This window comes from Alosa pseudoharengus, unplaced genomic scaffold (genome assembly GCF_046254945.1).
Source record: "Alosa pseudoharengus isolate Yale_2024_CS ecotype anadromous, Long Island Sound unplaced genomic scaffold, YU_APseudo_1.1 YU_APseudo_1.1_scf_20, whole genome shotgun sequence".
Lineage (NCBI taxonomy): Eukaryota > Metazoa > Chordata > Actinopteri > Clupeiformes > Clupeidae > Alosa > Alosa pseudoharengus.
The window spans coordinates 2002826-2028285 of NW_027468664.1; the positions used below are offsets into that span (position 1 = coordinate 2002826).

At 48.0% G+C, this 25460-nt stretch overlaps 1 protein-coding gene across 1 annotated transcript in view; it reads left to right on the top strand.

Annotated features, from left to right (window-relative positions):
- wnk1b (WNK lysine deficient protein kinase 1b) overlaps positions 1–25460 on the top strand; it is a gene marked incomplete in the record, with an annotated part of 170545 nt that overhangs the window by 92904 nt on the left and 52181 nt on the right. Inside the window, 3 exon segments of the mRNA XM_076296205.1 lie at positions 9596–9815; positions 13596–13881; positions 15054–15250. Of these exon segments, the coding sequence (XP_076152320.1) occupies positions 9596–9815; positions 13596–13881; positions 15054–15250 (703 nt within the window).

A 25460-nucleotide genomic window follows, 5' to 3' on the forward strand; every position in this document is an offset into this window, starting at 1 on the left:
TTGAAAGCGACTGCTATTTGTACGCCCATACATTTGTGCGTGGATGCATACGATGTAAACACCCTCACTGAATTGTGCTGGTGAATAGAATTTATGCTTCTGCGTCGACACAATGCAGTTGCCTTTAAGTCGGCGTAAACCTTTCAAAGTTTTGTGTCTTATGTCTGCGTCGCTCACCACCGCAAAGGTTGTCAGAACGAACTCCTGCTGTTTGTTGGTGATACGAAGTGTTAATTTCAAAACGTTACTGGCAGATAGATAGTGTACATTCGGATAACCCCGTCATTGTAACCAAAATATGTCTGAGTTTATTTGCAAAGCTTATGTTAGCGAACTAGTATGATGCTACTACCCACAGGTTGCTTGAAGCAGCACACAGGGCGAGTTGACCAATCACAGTTTTCTGCATAAAGTTAAAGCAAAAACATAGCCTACATTTTTAAAATAGTTTTCTTTGTGCATGTTGATTAACTAATGACCGCCTACTATTGTCTGCTCCACATTTTCATAGTCCAATTCTGCATAGAGTTAATTTAATGATCGTAATGATTTAATGATGAAATATTGCTGAGTGTTGATGAAATGGTGGTACAGGCCTATGGTTGTACTGACTCCTTCACATTTTCATGGCCTAGCCTAATTATATAGATATTGTAGTACTTTTTTATATCAGTCTTTGAAAACTGAAAAAAAAAATGTAAATGTCAAAAAATCTTTTTCGAGAATGAGGATTAAATACTGGACATAGATTAAATATTGCTGTTTTTCCTTTGTCTCCCTCACATTTTCATCTGTTCTTACGAGTAGTAAACAAAACCATATGATTTACTTAATGTTATACAAGAACAGAATAGAATTGGACAGAATTGAGTTCAGACTTGAGTTCGGTATTTTGGGTCCGGCCCTCCTCAACAGTCCCAGTTTGTCATGTGGCCCCTTGGGGAAATTAGTTGCCCACCCCTGCACTAGGGCTTTGACTCCGAACTTCGTTATTCGAATATAATTAGATTATTTTAAAAATTAAAGATATTCGAACGAATTTTAGGGATCTCTTAATATTCGAACCTGTAGCCTATGGAGGTAATTTCTATAAATGTATTTGGTTGTAAACGTTGTTTTCAATTCAGATTCTGAGGTTTTTTTTCACGCCTGGTGAAGTAAAATCGCGAGCTCATTAGCAAGGCTATTATTGGTCATCTGGGCTCCTGTAGGTTAGCATCCTGGCTGGTTCGTGCTTAGTGAGCTCACACATAGACATAATAGACACTTTTATTTTAAACTTAACCTTCCTCTGATTTTAAATCATCTCAGATATCAATCAAAGCAAACAGGGAAAAGAAATGGCAACACAATCATGAAAAACACTCAAATAAATAAATGTGCAGATAAGTCTGAATGAAAAGCAGCACTGGTTGAATGCCTGGAAATATTGTAAACAAAGTAACGTTAGCTTAATCTGCTAGTTTATCATAGTCTACTGGTTAGACCAGGGGTGGGCGACTAATTTCCCCAAGGGGCCACATGACAAACTGGGACTGTTGAGGAGGGCCGGACTCAAAATACCGAACTCAAGTCTGAACTCAATTCTGTTCAATTCTATTCTGTTCTTGTATAACATTAAGTAAATCATATGGTTTTGTTTACTAGTCGTAAGAACAGATGAAAATGTGAGGGAGACAAAGGAAAAACAGCAATATTTAATCTATGTCCAGTATTTAATCCTCATTCTCGAAAATGATTTTTTGACATTGACATTTTTTTCAGTTTTCAAAGACTGATATAAAAAAGTACTACATCTATATCTATATAATTAGGCTAGGTCATGAAAATGTGAAGGAGTCAGTACAACCGATAGGCCTGTGCCACCATTTCATCAACACTCAGCAATATTTCATCATTAAATTAACTCTATGCAGAATTAGACTACGAAAATGTGGAGCAGACAATAGTAGGCTGTCATTAGTTAATCAACATTCACAAAGAAAACTATTTTAAAAATGTAGGCTATGTTTTTGCTTTAACTTTATGCACATAACTGTGATTGGTGAACTCGCTCTGTGTGTTGAGCCGGCTGCTTCAAGCAACCTGTGGGTAGTAGCATCATACTAGTTCGCTAACATAAGCTTTGCAAATAAACTCAGACATATTTTGGTTACAATTACGGGGTTATCCGATTGTAAACTGTCTATCTGCCAGTAACGTTTTGAAATGAACACTTCGTATCGCCAACGAGCAGCAGTAGGAGTTCGTTCTAACAACCTTTGCGGTGGTGAGCGACGCAGACATAAGAGACACAAAACTTTGAAAGGTTTACGCCGACGTAAAGGCAACTGCATTGTGTCGACGCAGAAGCATAAATTCTATTCACCAGCACATCAGTGAGGGTGTTTACGTCGTATGTATGGGCGTACAAATAGCAGCCGCTTTCAAAATAAAAACAACGATATTGATATGTATGCATTATCTCTATGCTAGGCTCTTGACTATTGTTCTTTCACGGACCTTACCTTGGCCGGTCAGGGAAAGCCCGCGGGCCGGATGTTGCCCATGTATGGCCTAGATGCTCTCTTGTATGGGTTAGACCAGGGGTTCCCAAAGTGGGGGTCGCGCGACGGCGAGGGGTGGGTCGCGAAATGATTTCCATAAATCAAATACATTTGGAAAAAATAAAATTATGAAAAATTATGACTGGATAAGATCACCATTCACTGTAACCACCGCAAGTCATCTGTCAGCCGGCATGGAGGACGCACTGGTTGAGCTGTCATGTGACCGCACTTTAAAGACAGATTTTAATTCCAAGACGCTTGCTGAGTTCTGGATTTCAGTCGAGAGGGAATATCCACAGCTATCCAAGGCCGCGATGGACGTACTGACGCCGTTCTTTGCACTGACATATATTAAAAACAAATACAGATCGCGTCTAAATGTGGAGGATGATCTCCGTGTGGCCGTCTCCACAATTAAACCAAGAATGGACTTGCTGTGTTCCGCGCATAGCGCGCATCCATCTCATTAGATGAGATTAACGCTGAAACGTAGTTGCCAAAATGAAAATTTCCGCAGCAACAATGTACATATGTTTACAACAGTTTGTGGATATTACCCTGACTGAGATATTCTTCTGTTAAAGCAACACCAAAGAATTGTTTGTACATTAAAATATTGTTTCCAAAATCATCAACTCGTAACAGGGTGAACGGCACTTCTGCATTCTCTTCGCGACCCTCTATCGGCTATAACCGCACTGCAAGTTTGCCAGATCGGGTAGCGGATCTGTAGTTCGATGGAATGAGACATAAGAAACTACAAATTTGACTTGCTTCTGATGTCGCAATACATTATACTTTCAAAAAATCATGCAACGTACTCTACCTTGTCTGTAGACATCGTTTTTTCCAAAGCCAGTGCTGGATAAAAAAGCGTGCGTGCGACAGGAAAAGTGCTTTGGTGTTGCTTTAAAATGGAAATTAAAGTAATGTTTCAAAGTTAAGTTTGCACATGACAGCAATAATGTGCACTCATGGATATTATTTTTTGACTAAGGTATTCTGCTTTTATCATATAGTAAAGTTCTATATGTAAAATCATAACAGGCTGCTCTGTTCTTTTGTGTTGTCGTTAAGCCCGTGTTTGGATAAGCCTAGTGCGTATGGCCGGTGCGCACATTTTATTTTATTTTTTGAGTCACATCCAGGGATAGTGGGGGTCGCCAGTCTCTGACACGGTTATTTTGGGGGTCGCGGGTTGAAAAGTTTGGGAACCCCTGGGTTAGACTGTTCAGTTTCCCCACGTGTGTTAAGTTTCAAATGAATACTTTTTCTCCTTGAGACAGGCCCGTTTGAGTCTTGGAAAATACTTTTCCATTTGCATCGGGATTGAGATGATTAGAATTTAGCAGTCAATTTGAATGCAACAGTTTTGAACAAATTCGTGCAGCGTGCTAATGATGCTAACCGGATTTAATAGCAATTTAGCCAGTCTTGCACGATTAATGTTTGGATTACATGGGCATGCTGAGGAGGGATGCGCCTGTTGAGAGGGAGAGAGAGAGAGTGCACGGGGCAAGGAGAGTCTGTGTTGAGGTAGGCCTACTTCTATCGCCTACTCTGGTAGAGTTTGACATACTACAATTCAAGATATATTTAGCCTATTTAATTATGGACAACGTAAGGCAGGAGGTGTGTGTTGCTTTTAATTATGAATGTTCTATCGAACATATTTTTTATTGATATATCGATTACATGTCTATTGCGATACATATCGCTATCGTTTTATCGCCCAGCCCTATGCTCAATAATAAAAATTTTAACACACGCATAAATACTTAGCCTTTCGTGCACGTAGTCTATTGACATTGACTGATACACTGCCCTCTGGTGGACAGAACATATAGAACTTAAGTTTAATACCAATATCGGTCTTCCTGAAGACATTTAATTGTTAAAATATTATTAATACATATTCGAATATATTTGAATTTTAATATTAATAAACAAACGAACTTCGAATATGATTTTTGGGCAAAAGTCAAAGCCCTAACACACACATACATACATGTTTGCACACACACACACACACATACATCCATACTCATTCATACACACACACACACATCCATACACACTCACACACACACATACATCCATACACATTCATACACACACATACATCCATACACATTCATACACACACATACTGTACACACGTTTACACACACACACACACACACACACACACTCACATTAGAGGCTCCTTAATCACAGGTGAGCTAATGAAGTGTAATGAGGAGTTTGTTTGTGAGTTTGTATGATTAAGTTTCTGGCAGACTCTTGCTTTGTGTTCATTAAGAAATGTGCCCGCTTACTCTGCTAAGACCACCTGCTCTCCAACACTCTCACAAACACACACACACACACACACACACACACACACACACACACTCCCTCCCTCCAACACACACACACTCCCTCCAACACACACACACACACACACACACACACACACACACACACACACACACTCCCTCCAACACACACACACACACACACACTCCCTCCAACACACACACACACACACACACTCCCTTCAACACACACACACACACACACACACACATCCATACACATTCATACACATACACACACATCCATACACACACACACACACACTCCCTCCAACACACACACACACACACACACTCCCTTCAACACACACACACACACACACACACACACACACACATCCATACACATCCATACACATACACACACATACACACACACACACACACACACACACAGTGTTTTCTTGCTCTCTACACTGACCACAGCTTGATCTCTGACTCTGCAGCCTCCTTGAGCAGACTGTGTACTCGTTAAGCTTGTTAAATTCGTTAAGCTGTTTAATTAACACAGCTCTCCCCATGCAGGATAGACCTACAACGTGTGTGTGTGTGTGTGTGTGTGTGTGTGTGCGTGCGTGTGTGCGCGCGCCTGTGTGTGTGCGTCTGCATAAGTGCAGTGATCTTATATTTGCTCTCTGTTGTGTGTGTGTGAGAGTTGGATTGGTTTTGTGTTGGGGATGTTGCTGTGTGTGTGTGTGTGTGTTGGAGACGTTGCTCTGTGTGTGTGTGTATTGTTAAAAGAGAAAGTCTGGAAGCTTCTACAGTGTGTGTACTTGTGTGTGTCAAGGCAAGAGAGCGGATTGTGTGTGTGTGTGTGTGTGTGTGTATGACTGTTTGTGTGTGTGCGCTAACCCTGTTTCCTGTGTCTACTGTAGTGTGTGTGTGTTGGATTGTTAAAGGAGAAAGTCTGGAAGCTTCTGCGGTGTGTGTGTGTGTGAAAGCAAGAGAGTGGATTGTGTTTGTGTGTGTGCACGCTAACCCTGTTTCCTGTGTCTACTCTAATGTGTGTGTGTGTGAAGGCAAGAGAGCGGCTTGTGTGTGTGTGTGTGTGTGTGTGTGTGTGTGTGTGTGTATGAAGGCAAGAGGGCGGTGTGTGTGTGTGTGTGTGTGTGTGTGTGTGTGAAGGCAAGAGAGCGGATTGTGTGTGTGTGTGTGTGTGTGAAGGCAAGATGGCGGTGTGTGTGTGTGTGTGTGTGTGTGTGTGTGTATGAAGGCAAGAGGGCGGTGTGTGTGTGTGTGTGTGTGTGTGTGAAGGCAAGAGGGCGGCGTGTGTGTGTGTGAAGGCAAGAGCGGATTGTGCGTGTGTGCTGTAAGTTTAAGCAGGGTATGATGTTTCGCTGATGAAGCTCAGTAATAAGCTGAAGCCACCAAGAGCTCTGTTACACAATACTGCATCAGAGCACACTGCCTGGGAGATTGTGTGTGTGCGTGCGGGTGTGTGTGTGTGAGTGTTTGCATCTCCAGGGCTTTTTCCCTGTTATTATTATGCCAGTATGTAATCTAATGAAGACTTTGATGAGAGGACTGATCACATGCTGATGTCAGGAGAGGATACACTCAATCGAATTCCTCTTTTTCCCAGAAACACACACACACACACACACACACACAGGGGCAGAAACACACACACACACACACACACACACACACACACACACACACACACAGGGGCAGAAACACACACACACACACACACACACACACACACACACAGGGGCAGAAACACACACACACACACACACACACACAGGGGCAGAAACACACACACACAGACACACACACACACACACACAGGGGCAGAACACACACACACACACACACACACACAGGGGCAGAAAAACACACACAGACACACGCACACAGGGGCAGAACACACACACACACACACAGACACACAGGGGCAGAACACACACACACACACACACAGGGGCAGAAACACACACACACACACACACACACACACACACACACACACACACACACACACACACACACACACAGGGGCAGAAACCCTGAGATGGACGCTGGAGGATGTTTACCAGCCAGCGCTCGTGCAGCCAGCATGGCCCCATACTTCCTATTGGAAACATCTGACCGGCTCCCTGGCTCTGCGGGATCTCCGTATTGGAGCTCATGGCATCTTAGGGCCGTGGAATTCAACCTCTCTACACAAGACATCAATCTCAGGGCACTGGACAGGGGACACATTGATGCAGTTTGTTACTCATTGACCTGCCTGCGTGGTGTGTGTGTGTGTTGGTCACTACAGCAGCTGAATGTCCAGTGGCTGTACTGTGCTCTGTGACCCTGGTCATGCGGCGTGCTGACTGACCCTCACGTCAGGCGTGAAAGAGTCGTGCTCTTGTTTCCCACCACACAGCTGGCTGCCACATCTGAGCTGACATGCTCGCTTGCTTCCCACCACACAGCTGAGCTGACATGCTCGCTTGTTTCCCCAACATCTGCACATGCTGCTCAGATTTAGTCTGGAGACTTTGTGGAATGGAAGCAGGGAGATGTCATGGGTTCTAGAATCATTTACCTATTGCTCTATTGGTCTACCCAGTATTTCTGACATTTACAATAAAATATATAATTCACCAGCTTGTTTAAGTTTGTTTCTCATTGATTTTTTTTAAATTAAATATTAATAACAATATATTCACTTGCCGATGGCGGGAACAACGTTTGAAGTTCGCAGTTTAAGTGACAGTTATGATTAACGTTAGTTGTGAGGCCTAGCCTACCGTTTATAGCCTATACATGGATCGGATTGTAGCAGCAATTATGATAGGTAGGCCAATTATGTATCAATGCTGCCATTTCTCTTATGTGAGTGTCACGGCTGAGCTGACGTAATGCATTGTGGAATCTTCAAGCCACCAAGTCACCACCCGATGCATCCTTGATAAAACCAACGATTCGAGAATACTTCCGGGAATTTTATGCGTTCTTGAATAAATGCGAACTTGTGAATTGGAACAGTACTTCGGCGGTGATTGATGACGTTTCAGAACGATTTTCAAGTTCATGAGAACACAAGTATAGAAAAGAACGCATATTGAGAAAAGCCCTTTGTGTCTGTGAGGTTCTATAATCCTGTCTGAGCTCCACTCTGTGTCTGTGAGGTTCTAGAATCCTGTCTGAGCTCCACTCTGTGTCTGTGAGGTTCTAGAATCATGTCTGAGCTCCACTCTGTGTCTGTGAGGTTCTAGAATCCTGTCTGAGCTCCACTCATAGGGTCTGTTTGAAACGGAAGATAGCTGCCTGCTCCCTCGCTACATAGAGAGCTGTCTCACTAGACATGACTTTGCTCCCTCCCTACATAGAGAGCTGTCTTACTAGACATGACTTTGCTCCCTCCCTACATAGAGAGCTGTCTTACTAGACATGACTTAATTATTAAATGAATTAAATGCATCTTTTAAAAACTCTAGAATCTTTGGTTAACACTACGGTATGACGTTAGCAAAGGCCTGACGTTAGCCTGCTAGCTTACGTAAGCTTATTTAGTTTAACGGTATAAATTAGTTTTATGGACGGCAGATATATCAGACCAGACGATATTAAAGGTTACAACAATGGCATAATCAGATAGTAAATTGTTTATTTCTCATCTCAAATCAACAAATCTAAGCAAAATAAGGTCACACAAATGACATTTTAAACAGATTCAGCAGCCATTACCGATGTCATCCGCCATGTTTGTTTACCTTTCACAGCTGTTTCAGATGTTGCCGCAAGGGATTATGGGTAGGAGGGAGCATGAATTGTGCATCGATGTTCCCTCCAAAAATGACCGCTATTTGGGAATTCTAAGGTATCTTAGAAGGCAGCAAAATTAGTTTTTTCAGTTTCGAACCGCACTTGCTGCCTTGCTCCCCAGTTAGATATCTTAAAAGGCAGCAACTTTACCCGTTTCGAACAGACCCATAGACTGTAAAAAATTGTTTGTATAGCTCCATTTTGTGTCTTTGAGGTTCTAGAAGCCTGTCTGAGCTCCACTTTGTGTCCTTGAGGTTCTAGAAGCCTGTCTGAGCTCCACTTTGTGTCTGTGAGGTTCTAGAAGCCTGATTGAGTCCTTAAGTGGTGTTCTGCAGTAGGTTGGAGAGTCCTAGAAAAGTATTGTTGTTCTGCAGTAGGTTGACAAATGTAGTTTTGTGAAGTGTGTTCGTGATTTCTAAGAACTGCCGGTCTATTCTTGTCTTTGGCTGTTCCAGTCGGCATCTTGACGCATGAGGCTTGAGTTTAGAGGGTCATCAATCTCAGGGCACTGGACAGGGGACACATTGATGCAGGGTTGTTTTTTACTCAGTGACCTGCCAGCATGTGTGTGTGCGTGTGTGTGTGCGTGTGTGTGTGTTGAACGGTCGTTCGAGATGTGATGGAGGTCATCTGGCCTGAAAGACTGCTGTTATTGGCACATGGCTGTGTGTCTATGTGTGTGAGTTTGTACGGGTGTGTGCTTGTAAGTGTCTGTGTTCTTTAAGAGTGTGTGTGTGTGTGTGTGTGTGTACACATGCGGTCTTTGCTCCACTTTCTCCTAACCCTCACTGGACTCCATTGTATTGCCTGCCCTCTTAAAAGGCCATGAGGGTTTTATTCAATTTTCACAAATGGGTTTGACATTTTATTGTAAATTCTTGACCCCCCCCCCCCCTCTCTCTCCATCCCTCCCTCCCCCCACAGGTACTCCATCCACATCCTGCTGAACCATGCCTTCTTCCAGGAGGAGACTGGTGTGAGGGTGGAGCTGGCCGAGGAGGATGATGGGGAGATGATTGCCATCAAGCTGTGGCTGCGTATTGAAGACGTCCGCAAGCTCAAGGGCAAGTACAAGGACAACGAGGCCATCGAGTTCTCCTTCGACCTCAACAAGGACGTGCCTGAAGATGTGGCCCAAGAAATGGTGAGGACACAAGATGTACAGTACCTGTGGGTGTGTGTGTGTGTGTGTGTGTGTGTGTGTGTGTGTGTGTGTGTGTGGATTAAGATCATTGACCCACTGTAACATACAGTATGTTGAGATGAGCTTATATTCACCATATTCCGCTACGCCCATTTTAGAAATGGATTTTCTTCCGCTCTGCTATTTCCAGCTCGTTAGCTAGTTCCGTTCGGCTAGTTCCGGCTCGTTAGCTAGTTCCGCTCGGCTATTTCTGCTCAGCTAGTTCCGGCTCGTTAGCTAGTTCCGCTCGGCTAGTTCTGCTAAGCTAGTTCCGGCTCGTTAGCTAGTTCCGCTCGGCTAGTTCCGGCTCCTTAGCTAGTTCCGCTCGGCTAGTTCCGGCTCGTTAGCTAGTTCCGCTCGGCTAGTTCCTTTGAGAGAGCGCAGCAGAAGAAGATGGGGCAATACCATCAGGAGGTCAGATGGCAACATGGTACTTCGCCACCCAGGGCTATTGTGGGTAGATGATATGTGCCACCCAAGATGGGCTATGCACCCCTACGGAGTGGGTAGATGAGATGTGCCACCCAAGATTGGCTATGCACCCCTACGGAGTGGGTAGATGAGATGTGCCACCCAAGATGGGCTATGAACTTTGTTTAGGCTTTGATTCAAGAAAAAAAGTCATTACAGAACCGCAGCTTCTAAGTCAGTGTTTTTATTTCAATGCATCACAATGGATTAGTGCTCAACTGGAAGTTCTCACAGAAAACGGGAAAGATGGCCGCCATGTTGAACGCCCCCATAAAAAGATGTCCTTGCTTTTGCTTCCTGCCTGTGCTCTAAGACACACACGCACATGCACACACCCCTCCTCTGTGTATGCGCTGCAGATGGTCTATGGCTATGTGTGTGAGGTGTGTGTGTGTGCGTGCCTGACTGTATTCTGTGTGTGTGTGAGGTGTGTGTGTGTGTGTGCGTGCCTGACTGTATTCTGTGTGTCTGTGTGAGGTGTGTGTGTGAGATGTGGGTGTGTGCGTGCCTGACTGTATTCTGTGTGTGTGTGAGGTGTGTTTGTGAGGTGTGGGTGTGTGCGTGCCTGACTGTATTCTGTGTGTGTGTGAGGTGTGTGTGTGAGGTGTGTGTGTGTGCGTGCCTGACTGTATTCTGTGTGTGTGTGAGGTGTGTGTGTGTGTGCGTGCCTGACTGTATTCTGTGTGTGTGTGAGGTGTGTGTCAGGTGTGTGTGAGGTGTGTGTGCGTGCCTGACTGTATTCGGTGTGTGTGTGAGGTGTGTGTGTGTGCGTGCCTGACTGTATTCTATGTGTGTGTGTGAGGTGTGTGTGTGTGTGCGTGCCTGAATGTATTCTGTGTAGAGCCCGACCGATTAGGCATTTTCCAAACTATCGGTATCGGCATTTATAATGGCCGATAAATTAATATTTTAAAAATAAAATAAAAACGGACGAAACACCCTTCAACCATGTCATGAGTGTTGCCGTTGTATAGTTTGTCCACCAGAGGGCACTCTACACCGTCCCTGCTGGCAACACTCGTGTATAACGCGCCACACATCCTGCAACCTGGTGATCCAGCCAGAGTCGGGCAGAGAGAACCAGTTATCCGCGAGTGAGATCATCAGTGAAGTGTGTTCATGGTGATTTGGTCACGAGACATAATGTACATTGCTTGAAATAACAATTAAAATAACATCCCCATCAGTTCTCTTAACTCAAATAAGCATGACAAAATTCGTGAAAACAATGTCCAGTTTTGCTGCTGTTAAATAAGCCGAGAGTGAAGCGGAATTAGCTAGTAATTACGTTACGTTGTTACAGTGTAGTTGACTGTCTGTCCTTTTAACTTTTGACAATGTGACTGAAGATGTATTTCTTTAATAGCGTGACAGTTATAGCAGTGAGACGTATCATCTCTCCCCGGCCTGTTATTTTGAAAGCGTATGTTTTACAATTTGCAGTATGACGTTATCCATTGCTAAATTAGGGCTCATCATAGACTAGCTAACCACAAAGCTAGCTAATGCTATGAATATCAGTGGAAGACCGCTAACGTTAACATTAATGAGCTTGAAAACCACAACGAACTTATTCTGCCTAAATAAAGTAATGATTTATTACTAGTATATCTGTAGCCTAGTTACAGTCCCTGCATTGTAAAATGTAAATTAGACGTGAGAGGAGTGAACATTTAGACATAGAGAAAAAGTATCAAACGTAGCTTGTGCAAAACGTAGCTTGTGCATAAAAGTTAGCTTTTCTTTTACACGTGTGTGAAATCCAATGACGCCAAGTGTGCGCTTCGGACTGTCGTTCAGCCGCAGCAGAGTTACATAATGGATTTAGATCACTAAATAGTAGGTTTTAGAAGGCAGGCAGCAACTGATGATTGAAAATGGTTTGATGTAGCTTGATGGAAATAATTTTAAAAGTGCAGGTAAAGGGATAAGCAAGCTGACATTGTAATTATAAGGTAGCTTATAAGGCAATAGTGACTAATTATTACACACGCACACTCAAACATTTAAGAGTGACCTTTATCTTGTTTAATGATAATACAAATGATGATGATAGTAATAATGTCATCATTATTTTTTGTAATTGTTAAGTCTTAGTTTAAAGTTATATTTATGAAACTTGTTAAGTTTCTATTTTTATACATTTTATTTATCAGAACTTTAATATATTTTGATGTTCCTCTGTTCCACTGTGACAATATTATTTAAAAATAAACAAGTTTGTTTTTGAAATGCATTATCATATTCTTTTAGTCAATACTCATAAATAACTACAAATAACTAATGTTAGGGAAATCTGTTAATGTTTTGTTGCGCGTTTCTGAAAAAAAAAATATATATATATCGGCCGATATATCGGAATATCGGATTTTTAAATCAACAAATATTTGTATCGGTATCGGCCTTCAAAATCCTTTATCGGTCGGGCTCTAATTCTGTGTATGTGTGAGGTGTGTGTGTGTATGCGTGCCTGACTGTATTCTGTGTGTGTGAGAGCTGTGTGTGTGAGGTGTGTGCGTGCCTGACTGTATTCTGTGTGTGTGTGAGGTGTGTGTGTGTGAGGTGTGTGTGTGTGCGTGCCTGACTGTATTCTGTGTGTGTGTGAGGTGTGTGTGTGAGGTGTGTGTGTGAGGTGTGTGTGTGAGATGTGTGTGTGTGCGTCCCTGACTGTATTCTGTGTGTGTGTGAGGTGTGTTTGTGAGGTGTGTGTGTGTGCGTGCCTGACTGTATTCTGTGTGTGTGTGAGGTGTGTGTGTGTGAGGTGTGTGTGTGTGAGGTGTGTGTGTGTGCGTGCCTGACTGTATTCTGTGTGTGTGTGAGGTGTGTGAGTGAGGTGTGTGTGTGAGATGTGTGTGTGTGCGTGCCTGACTGTATTCTGTGTGTGTGTGAGGTGTGTGTGTGAGGTGTGTGTGTGAGATGTGTGTGTGTGCGTGCCTGACTGTATTCTGTGTGTGTGTGTGAGGTGTGTGTGTGTGAGGTGTGTGTGTGAGATGTGTGTGTGTGCGTGCCTGACTGTATTCTGTGTGTGTGTGAGGTGTGTGTGTGAGATGTGTGTGTGCGTGCCTGACTGTATTCTGTGTGTGTGTGCTGTGTGATGCAGGTGGACTCTGGCTGTGCGTGTGTGCGTGCACCTGACTGTATTCTGTGTGTGTGTGATGCAGGTGTACTCTGGCTGTGTGTGTGTGTGTGTGAGGTGTGTGTTTGTATGTGCATAGGTGCGTGCGCGCGCCTGACTCTCTGTGTGTGTGTGTGTGTGTGTGTGTGGTGCAGGTGGACTCTGGCTATGTGTGTGATGGCGACCACAAGACGATGGCGAAGGCCATCAAGGACCGCGTGTCTCTGATCTTGCGCAAGAGAGAGCAGCGCAAGCAGGTGCGGGAGGCCCAGCTGGAGGCCCAGCGGAACCAGAACCAGAACCAGCCGGCAGCAGCAGCAGCAGCAGGGCAGCAGGGTCCGGCAGAACCGGAGGAGTCGGAACACGAGTTGCAGCTGCAGCAACAACAACAACAACAGCAGCTGCAGCTGCTGTACCAGCAACCCAACATCTCCATGACCTGTACGTACACACACACACACACCACACACCAACACACACCACACCAACACACACCACACACACACACACACCCCACACCAACCCACCCCACACCACACACACACACCAACAAACTCACACCACACCAACACAACCAACAAGTATACACCAACACACACACACATCATGCACACACACACACTACACACACTCAGCCGATCATTCAATCCCCCCCTTCCTCTCTCTTCCCTCTCTCTTCCCTCTCTCTCTTCCTCTCTCTCTCCCTCTCTTCCTCTCTTCCTCTCTCTCTCTCCCTCTCTTCCTCTCCCTCTCTTCCTCTCTCTCTCCCTCTCTTCCTCTCTCTCTCTCCCTCTCTTCCTCTCTCTCTCCCTCTCTTCCTCTCTCTCTCTCCCTCTCTTCCTCTCTCTCTCTCCCTCTCTTCCTCTCTCTCTCCCTCTCTTCCTCTCTCTCTCTCCCTCTCTCTCTCCCTCTCTTCCTCTCTCTCTCTCCCTCTCTTCCTCTCTCTCTCCCTCTCTTCCTCTCTCTCTCTCCCTCTCTTCCTCTCTCCCTCTCTTCCTCTTCCTCCCTCTCTTCCTCTCTCTCTCCCTCTCTTCCTCTCTCTCTCTCCCTCTCTTCCTCTCTCTCTCCCTCTCTTCCTCTCTCTCTCTTCCTCTCTCCCTCTCTTCCTCTTCCTCCCTCTCTTCCTCTCTCTCTCCCTCTCTCCCTCTCTCTCTCCCTCTCTTCCTCTCTCTCTCTCCTTCTCTTCCTCTTCCTCTCTCTCCCTCTCTCCCTCTCTTCCTCTTCCTCTCTTCCTCTCTCTCTCCCTCTCTTCCTCTCCCTCTCTTCCTCTCTCTCTTCCTCTCTTCCTCTCTCCCTCTCTTCCTCTCTCTCTCCCTCTCTTCCTCTCTCTCTCTCCCTCTCTTCCTCTCTCTCCCTCTCTTCCTCTTCCTCCCTCTCTCCCTCTCTCTCTCCCTCTCTTCCTCTCTCTCTCTCCCTCTCTTCCTCTCTCTCTCCCTCTCTTCCTCTCTCTCTCTTCCTCTCTCCCTCTCTTCCTCTTCCTCCCTCTCTTCCTCTCTCCCTCTCTTCCTCTCTCTCTCTCCCTCTCTTCCTCTCTCTCCCTCTCTTCCTCTCTCTCTCTCCCTCTCTCTCTCTTCCTCTCTCCCTCTCTTCCTCTCCCTCTCTCTCTCTCCCAGTGGAGGGTGCTGCAGACAGCGGTCAGGGTTCGTCCATCTTCTCTGACGCGCACTTGGGTCAGGCCATGTCCTACAGCGCTGTCCCCGCCCCCCAGCAGGGATCTGGCCAACCACAGGGCTCGTTCCCGCCCTCCTCTGCCCCGCACAGCCAATCGCTGCTGGCCCAGCAGCACGCGGCCTACGCGCAGCAGCCAATGGTGAGTGAGCTCCTGTGTGAGGGGCGGGTGTTAGGGCGCTGTGCACAGGTCAGGGCCACCGGATGCCACAGGTGTGGGCTCACCTGAGCAGGTGAGTCTGGCTCATCCAGACCAGTGTGTCTAATTAGGCTCATCAGACCAGGGCACACCTGAGCAGCAGGTGTGTGTGCTCTCTAGTATGTCTTACTGGTAGCTATTTTGAGTGAAAGAGTTTAATTTAATCACGCACACACTTGTTAAACATGGGTATTAGGTTATGAAGCTGAGTATTGGGTTATAAAGCTGAGTGTTGGGTTATGAAGCTGAGTATTGGGTTATAAAGCTGCTGAGTATTGGGTTATGAAGCTGAGTGTTGGGTTATGAAGCTGAGTATTGGGTTATGAAGCTGAGTGTTGGGTTATGAAGCTGAGTGTTGGGTTATGTAGCTGAGTAGTGGGTTATGAAGCTGGGTATTGGGTTAGTATTGGGTTATGTAGCTGAGTATTGGGTTATGAGGCTGAGTGTTGGGTTATGAAGCTGAGTATTGGGTTATGAAGCTGAGTATTGGGTTATGTATTGGGTTATGTAGCTGAGTATTGGGTTAGTATTGGGTTATGAAGCTGAGTATTGGGTTATGAAGCTGAGTGTTGGGTGAAAAGGTGGAGATGTTGAGGTCAGTCAGGAGGTGTGTGAGCTCCACTGGTCAGTGTTGTGTGTGTGTGAGAGCTAAGTTTAGACTAGGGGGCCTGTGCACAGCCTTGGGGGGGTGTGTGAGGGAGGGGGGTCCTGGATGCATGGAGGGGGGCCTCGTGGGTTTGGAGTGGTTGCATGCGTTAACACACACACTCACTCCACCACGGAGTGTGTTCCTTGCCTACTGCACGGAGACGCCGGATCAGACGGCAGCTTACGCTGGAGTGGACCATGGTCACTTCAGGGCCTCATCCTCCGGAGTAAGCTCCTGTCCACACACACACACACACACACACACACACACACACACACACACACACACACAGCAGGTGTGTGATGATGGCTGCTGCATGCCAGGAGAACCGCTCACCTGTTCCAGCTCCACAGTCGGCCCGTGGCCCCGTCCACACTAGTCTACCTGCTGCCATGGTAAAGCACCTCTGACCCCACCCCCCTGTTAGACGAGATCACTTCTTCTGTTACTGGCCACTGTTGCCTTCTCATTTGTTTATTAGTTGTGCTGTTATTTATTGTTTGTTTTTGATCATGTTTTTTCTGATGTATTGTACCCATGATGCAATGCAAACAGACAGCCATCAGTTTCTCCTCCCACTTGCCTTGGCCAAGTCACATGACCTCGCCAGGCCCTTCTATTGAGCATGTCTCCATAGCAACTACATTACCACTGCCAGTGATGTCACAGATAAGCCCCGCCCACTCCATATATGGAGAGAAACTGAAGGCAGTCTGTCTGTGCAGATCCTCTTTTGTTTATCAGTTTTGTCTTTTTGTCATTTGTTTGTTTTATTATTTGCTCCCAATGAGTTGTATATTGTCATTAAAGTATCTGTTGACTTCCCAGGTAAAGTCTTCCTGTCTCTCTCCCTCTCCCTCTCCCTCTCTCTCTCTCTCCCTCTCTCTCTCTCTCCCTCTCTCTCTCCCTCTCTCCTCTCACTCTCTCTCTCTTTCTCTGCGGTTAATCTCAGTAGCTATTCTAGAGTGTAGTTCTTTCTGAACTAATGCTGCTTTGGTTATTGTAAGATGTAACCAGGGTTCTGCTCTGGTGAAGGTTCATGTTCTAAGAGACTAGAACATGCAGAGTGACCTGTATGGTTTCTCTCTGTTAGAACTGACTCATGTGCTGTTCAGTCAGATGCTTTTCTGACCCCTGACCCAGAAGTGCTTGTCCACCATTGGCACTCTACCAGCCTGGGCTCGCTGTGTTGAGCGTGACGAGTAGTCTGCCCAATCTGAGCTCTCCTTTTTCCCCCTGACCTCCAGCTTGACCCCTGACCTCCAGCTTGACCCCTCTAACCTGCTAAAGGCTAACCGCTAGCGGCGCGCTGAGTTGACCCCTCCTGGACTTCCTTCTCCCCAGCCTCCAGCAGCACTGGAGCTCTAATCAGTCTGGAGCTTCTCCACTCTCTTGTGTTAATGGCTGAAATCAAGCGGTGCTTCTAACAACCAATCACACTCTTGCGTCGATTGACAATAGTGATCTAACAACCAATCACACTCTTGCGTCGATTGACAATAGTGATCTAACAACCAATCACACTCTTGCGTCGATTGACAATAGTGATCTAACAACCAATCACACTCTTGCGTCGATTGACAATAGTGATCTAACAACCAATCACACTCTTGCGTCGATTGACAATAGTGATCTAACAACCAATCACACTCTTCCGTCGATTGACAATAGTGATCTAACAACCAATCGCACTCTTGCGTCGATTGACATTAGTGATCTAACAAGCTGTTGCTCTTCCCTTCTCTGTGTCACTGATCCCTCCTTCTCTCTCTCCATCTCAGTGTCTCTGATCCCTCCTTCTCTCTCTCCATCTCAGTGTCTCTGATCCCTCGTTCTCTCTTTCCATCTCAGTGTCTCTGATCCCTCCTTTTCTCTCTCCATCTCAGTGTCTCTGATCCCTCGTTCTCTCTCTCCATCTCAGTGTCTCTGATCCCTCGTTCTCTCTCTCCATCTCAGTGTCTCTGATCCCTCGTTCTCTCTCTCCATCTCAGTGTCTCTGATCCCTCCTTTTCTCTCCCCATCTCAGTGTCTCTGATCCCTCGTTCCTGTGAGTTGTTTGTGTTGTTTGTGTTTGTCTAGTGTGTAGGGGAGGAGTGTGTTTATGTGTGTGTGAAGAGAGTGTGTGTGTTATGTGTATTCATCTGTTTTTGTGTGTGTGTATTGTTCATTTTTTGTGTGAACTGGACTAAATACTTCTGTTGGTATGAGTGTGTGTGTAAATTGTATATTTATGTGTGTGTGTGTTTTATATCTGTATGTGTAGACTGTTTATCTGTGTGTGTATATTTTGTGTGTGTGTTTATCTGTGTTTATCTGTGTGTGTGTGTGTGTGTTTATCTGTGTGTGTGTGTTAATGTGCTGTTCCTCCGCTTCGCAGCATCCTCCAGCTGTACGTCGTGGCCGTAGCATGTCCGTTTGCGTGCCCTGCGTGCACTCTGCCCCCCCGCACTTCCTGTCCTGCCCCCCCCGGGCCCCCAGCACCCCCCCGCCCCTGCAGTCCCCCCCTGACGGTGGCGGTAGCCGTGGTGACGGCGAGACGTTTGCGCGGCGGCTGTCCAAAGCGCTGGAGAGCGTGCTGCCCCTGCAGTCGGCCCCTCCACGCACACGGCCCAGACGCGGCAGCCTGCCGGCCCTGTTCGCCAGCCCCGTACGTCACTATGCCCCCTAGGGGTGACCCAGGGCACTGCCACGCGCCACAGACCCCACAATACAGCCACCTGAAACAGGAGCAGAGCGGAGAGGAGGAGAGAGGAGGAGAGAGATCTAGAGACGAAGGAGAGGAGGAGAGAGATCTAGAGACGGAGGAGAGGAGAGAGATCTAGAGACGGAGGAGAGGAGAGAGATCTAGAGACGGAGGAGTGGAGAGGAGGAGAGAGATCTAGAGACAGAGGAGAGGAGGAGCGAGATCTAGAGACAGAGGAGAGGAGGAGAGAGATCTAGAGACGGAAGAGTGGAGGAGAGAGATCTAGAGACGAAGGAGTGGAGAGGAGGAGAGAGATCTAGAGACAGAGGAGAGGATGAGCGAGATTTAGAGATGGAGGAGAGGAGGAGAGAGATTTAGAGACGGAGGAGAGGAGGAGAGATCTAGAGACAGAGGAGTGGAGAGGAGGAGAGAGATCTAGAGACTGAGGAGCGGAGAAGAGGAGATTTAGAGATGGAGGAGAGGAGGAGAGAGATTTAAGATAGAGGAGAGGAGAGGAGGAGAGAGATTTAGAGATGGAGGAGATGGATTTAGAGATAGAGGAGAGGAGAGGAGGAGAGAGATTTAGAGATGGATGAGATGAGGAGAGAGATTTAGAGATGGAGGAGAGAGATTTAGAGATGGAGGAGGAGAGAGATTTAGAGATGGAGGAGAGGAGAGAGGGAGTGGAGGATAGAGACTCCTAGATGGAGGAGAGGAGAGAGTGATGGACTGAGTGGGAGAGAATGAGTGGAGGAGAGGAGAGAGTGAGGGAGTGGAGGAGAGGAGAGAGTGATGGAGTGAGGGAGTGGAGGAGAGGAGAGAGTGAGGGAGTGGAGGAGAGGAGAGAGTGAGGGAGTGGAGGAGAGGAGAGAGTGATGGAGTGAGGGAGTGGAGGAGAGGAGAGAGTGAGGGAGTGGAGGAGAGGAGAGAGTGATGGAGTGAGGGAGTGGAGGAGAGGAGAGAGGGATGGAGTGAGGGAGTGGAGGAGAGGAGAGAGTGAGGGAGTGAGAGTGCAGTATGCAGTTGGGTTGGGCCCAGTGCAGCAGCTTTAGCTTCAGCTGGGAAAGTGGACTTGGCCCCATAATGAGATTGTAGCTAATTCCTTTAAAAGCAGCCTCATGCTCTTTAAGCCCAGAGCCTGTGTGTGTGTGTGTGTGTGTGTGTGTGTGTGTTCCTGTCCTTCTGTGCAGGTTAGCGGTCTAAAGCTACCTGCAGCTGTGTAGACTGGGCCTCTCACTCTCTCTCTCTGTCATTCCTAAAACTGCAGAGTATGTTGGGGTCATTTAATAGCCCTCCATCTGCACCTCGTGCTTGTGTTCTGTTCTCGCAGGAAGGGTTGTGTGTGTGTGTGTGTTCAATTTGCAGCTACAGGCCAGGAAGTTTAGGAGTTTCAGCACTTAGATCCTTATTCAGGTGGTTGTCTGTGTGTGTATAAGTGTGTGTGTGTGTGTGTGTGTGTGTGTGTGTGTGTGTGTGTCTGTGTGTGTCTGTGTGCAAGGGTGTGTGTGTGTGGCTCCCGGCAGTTGTCCTGGGCTCGCGCTAAATACAGACCGAGTGCACCCCCCCCCCCCCCCCATCCTGAGACCATACTGCTGCTGTCTCATGATGTCACTTCCTGTTCTGCCTCTCGACCACCACAGACTGACCCTGGGACAGATCTGTGGCGCTCAGCTATGACATCATCAGAAGGTGCCCAAGCCAGCTGTGCTGTGGTGCTCAGCTATGACATCATCAGAAAGTGGCCAAGCCAGCTGTGCTGTGGCGCTCAGCTATGACATCATCAGAAAGTGGCCAAGCCAGCTGTGCAGTGGCGCTCAGCTATGACATCATCAGATAGCGCAGTCATGTCTCCGCCCCTCTGTCTGACTCGGCTGTATTTAGCTCCTCCTCCTCCTCAAAGCTGTCATCTCTGCCTGTCTCATACACCCACACACACACACACACACACACACACACACACACACTCTTCTGCCCTCTCCAGTCTTCAGTATTGTCACAAGGGGACTTATAGTTCCACTCTTTCTTGTGGGATTGATGTATTTCTACTGGTGATGAATATGCAACTCTAAATCTCTCCATTCCTCTCTCTTTCTCTTTCTCTCCATCCCTTTCTCTCTCCATCCCTCCCTCTCTCCATCCCTCTCATCCCTCTCTCTCTCTGTCTGTCTCTATGGCGATGCTCTTCTCTGTATGTCTTTAAAGTTGCTCTGTGATCCCTTTCTCTCTTCATCCCTCTCTCTCTCTCTCTGTCTCTATGGCGGCGATGCTCTTCTCTTTAAAGTTGCTCTGTGATCCCTCTCTCTATCCATCCCTCTCCCTCTCTCTCTCTCTCTCTGTTTCTATGGCGATGCTCTTCTCTTTAAAGTTGCTCTGTGATCCCTTTCTCTCTCCATCCCTCTCTCTCTCTCCCACTCTCTCTCTCCGTCTCTGTCTCTATGGTGATGCTCTTCTCTTTAAAGTTACTCTGTGATTCCTTTTTCTCTCCATCCCTCTCTCTCTCTCTCTCTGTCTCTGTCTCTATGGTGATGCTCTTCTCTTTAAAGTTGCTCTGTGATTCCTCTCTCTCTCTCTCTCTCTCTCTCTCTCTCTCTCTCTATGGCGATGCTCTTCTCTTTAAAGTTGCTCTGTGATCTTATTGTTGCCGCAGCCGCAGTCTGTGAGTCACGCGTTGGCCGGCGTTGGAGCGTCAGTCGTGTCCGCACCTCCTCTCGTCTCCATGGAGACCTCGCACCTCTTTTACCCGCCCGGCGTCCACCCGGAGCGTCCGGTCTCCTTCTCCCCGCCCCCATGCCACCCCCCGCCCCCCAAGGGGCTGTCGCAGCGCCGCAAGAGCACGTCCATCCTGGAGGCGCACACACGCCACTTCCAGCCCGTCTACCGCGCCTACGGCAGCAGCCTGCACCCCGAGGGCCTGGACGCTGCGCTCTACCGGCCGCTGCAGCAGGAGGACACGGTGCGGAGGCTCAGCCTCAACCAGGCGGCGCTGCTCGATCACTTCGAGGCGCTAGCGTACGGCGGCTACCCCGCACTCGCGGCGGCCGCTCACCCGCTCAGCCAGCTCAGCTTCCACCAGCAGATGCAGGCGGTAGCCGCCGCCGGACTGGGCTACGAGCAGCCGCCCTCGTACCTGCACCCCCTGCAGGCCCACCTGCGCATGACGCACAGCCCCGCACCCCCGCAGCCACACGCCAGCCACCAGGGGGCGCAACAGCTCCATCAGCAGCAGCAGCAGCAACAACAACAACAACAACAGCTCCATCAGCAGCAGCAGCAGCAGCAGCAACAACAACAACAACTCCATCAGCAGCAGCAACAACAGCAGGCGCCCTCCTCGGCTCCTCCCACAGCCACGCCCACACAGGAAGCCACCTATCAGCCGCACTCGTTCTCCCACTCCGCCCCGCCTCTGCTGACGGTGGCTGGCGCCATGGAGACGACCCCTGGCCCCTCCCCCGGGGGTGTGTTTGACTTCCACGCGCTGCACGGTCTGGCGAGTGACACCTCGGGGTCGGCGACGGCTCTGCTGGCGTCCCGTCTGTACCGGCCGCGCCGCGGCTCCATGGAGCTGAGTCTGGACGAGGCGGCCGGTGCTTGTGGAGGCGGGGCCAGCGGCGGGCGTCTGCAGCCCGTCACCGAGGAGCTGTCCTGCTACGTGAGCCCCGAGATGCCGCTGCCGCCCGGCAACCTGCTGCTGCACGGCCTGAAGGAGCGCAGCCCCGAGCCTGACCTCGACCCGCTCAGCGACTCCCTTGCCTCGCCGGACGCCACCGGCGACTTCCTGTCCCCGCCGCCTCACCCTCACTGGCCCTCGCTCGACGCCTCGGCCGCCCAGGCCATCCCGTACGCCTCCTACGAGGCCGCCGCCGTCGCCGCCCCTCTGGACGGACACCCCCCCAGCCAGCCGGCCTTCCTGCTGCTGTCGGACACTCCGGGAGTGCACCCCCCGCTGGGCAGCCTGCTCCACTGCGGCTGGGCTCGCCACGCCGACCTCTTGCACCACCAGCCCCCGCACGGCTCCTCCCTGGTACTGGTACTGAGACACACCTGTACCTGTCCCGACCCACCCACCCCACCCCTCCCCACCCCACCCCCACCCAACCCCCACCCAGCCCCAATCCCCCACAATCCTCTCTGAGTTCCGTGATTGAGTATCTGTCTCTGGTTGTGGTTTTTAATCGTCTCCAGTCGGTGTCTAGAGCACTGAGCTCGCTTAGCTCTGGACAGGGGTCACACGCACGCACACACACACACACACTCACACTCACACACAAACAAGCTGAACTCTCTCTCTAGTGAATTAAAGGGGAAATCCAATGTGAAATAGATTATGGATATGCTTAGCATGACGTTCATTGGGAAGCAAAAAAAACACTAATTCATTCTAAACTAGTCTGTTTTTAGCCGATGCTTCCAAAATGCTAGCACTGGTAGCGATTGGGCTTTTCTCATGGTAAAAAGGTCGCTAATTTTTAACCATTTACAAGGCTCAAAGTAGCCTGCAACTTCTTTGGTAGTATAATGAGGGTCCTAACATATAAAAACGAGGCATTGACAACTTTGGAAATGTAAAGATAGTTTATTAAAAAGGTCTGTATGCAGTTAAGTCACAACAGCACAGATCTCGCGTTTTTTTGACGGAAATACTTACTCTAAAGTGCTTCCGTCAAAAACACGTGAGATCTGTGTTTCAAGATGGCGCCGACAGGCTAGTTTAGAATGCATCAGATCAGAGCTTTTTTGCTCCCCTACGAACGTTCGAACTCGTTATCATGCTAAGCATATCCAAAATCCATTTTACACCGAATTTCCCCTTTAACAATCATGGAGCTCGTTAGACGAGATGGGTTGTAAGCGTGTGTGTGTGTGTGTGTGTGTGTGTGTGTGTGTGTGTGTGTGTGTGTGTGTGTGTGTGTGTGTGTGTGTGTGTGTGTGTGTGTGTGTGTGTGTGTGTGTGTGTGTGTGTGTGTTGACCCCTGGTGGAGCTAAGCTGAGCACAGTGTGTGTGTGTAGCTGTAGGCGCCTCAGAGCGGAGGGTTGGGACTCCTGCGCTACACACACCCCACTCCTCCAGGTGTGGTCCCCAGCGTGGTGTGTGTAGAAGGCGTAAGTAGTGGTTTGTGCGTATGCTCATATGCAGCCATATGTCAGATGTGTGTGTTTGCACTTCTAATAGAGCCTACATCTGGGCCTGCTCAGACTGGACATACAAATCCATAGTCGCCATGACAACACGAACTCCACCGCTGCGCTCTCATGACCAGTCATGTCCAGTAAGTGTGTGTGTTTAGCATCACACACACACAAGCTCTGCGGCCAGATTCTCAAAACTCCAACATCATCACACACACACACTCACTCATACACATGAGCTCTTCACACAGACTCTCAAAAGCAACATCACAGGATTCTCAAAGTCGAGCGGCGAAGTTAAACGGCAGCCGAGTTAAGAGTTAAACGGCAGCCGAGTTTAGCGGCAGCCGAGTTAAACGACAGCCGAGTTAAGAGTTAAACGGCAGCCGAGTTAAGCGGCAGCCGAGTTAAGAGTTAAGCGGCAGCCGAGTTAAACGGCAGCCGAGTTAAGAGTTTAGCGGCAGCCGAGTTAAACGGCAGCCGAGTTAAACGGCAGCCGAGTTAAGAGTTTAGCGGCAGCCGAGTTAAACGGCAGCCGAGTTAAGAGTTTAGCGGCAGCCGAGTTAAACGGCAGCCGAGTTAAACGGCAGCCGAGTTAAGAGTTAAGCGGCAGCCGAGTGAAGCGGCAGTGGAGTTAAGTAGCAGGCGACTTTAACAGCGTTCGTCCACGCGGCGGGCAGACCTCCTGGGATTTGTATGAGCAAACACACACCAGCATACAGCGCAAACGTGGGGTGTGGGCAGGCCCCTCTCTGCTCTAGGACACACAGCGTAGTGTGTGTGTGTGTAATCTAAATAACGGCTTTGTTATGTGTAGCGCCACGAGCGCTGGGCTGGAGACGGTTAAAACAGACCCACACACACACACACACACACACACACACATCTCTCAGGTGTTGATCATGTCTCACGCTCACATCTCTCAGGTGATGATCATGTCTCACAAGACTCTCTGGAAAATAAAAACAGATTCGAAAGCTTTCTGTTGTTTTTCATTTCTGTAATTATTTCTTTTTAATTACAACTTAATTGTTGTGTATTTATTTCTTTATTTGCTTTCATTAATGTCTGTTTGTCACTGGGACACAGAGTGCACATGTTGACCCTTAGAATGCCGTAAGGGAGCCTGCTTTCCTCCTCCACTTCCACTTCTGTTCAATCTGCTTTTGTTTCTTTCAATCAGTTGCTCATGTTGTCTATTATTTTGCCCTCTGTGTGCGTGTGTGTGTGTGTGTGTGAGGCCCTGTGGGGATGATCACTGGGATAGGAAGGTAAGGTAATCTGCTTGCTGCAACTATACTGGTTTCTGGTCCCTTCCGGGAGGGCCAGTATAGTTGAGAACAGCCTTCTAAGGGTTTTAGTACTGCCCCCTGGAGGTGGGGGGCAGAGCTGCAGGCTCCTTATGATGATGATGATGATGGTGATGATGATGATGATGATGATGGTGAAGGTGTCTAGGGGTCACACAACCGTCTAACCCTAAAACACACCAATCATGTGCAGATCCTCACTGCATGAACCCCACTCACCCACCTAACCCTGTGTGTGTGTGTGTCAACACGTTAGATGTGTGTGTGTGTGTTTGTATAGTATGTGTGCGTATACATTTGTGTGTATGTGCATACACAAAGGAGCTGGTATCAGTGAGTTTGTGTATGTGTATGTGTGTGTGTGTGTGTGTGTGTGTAGGC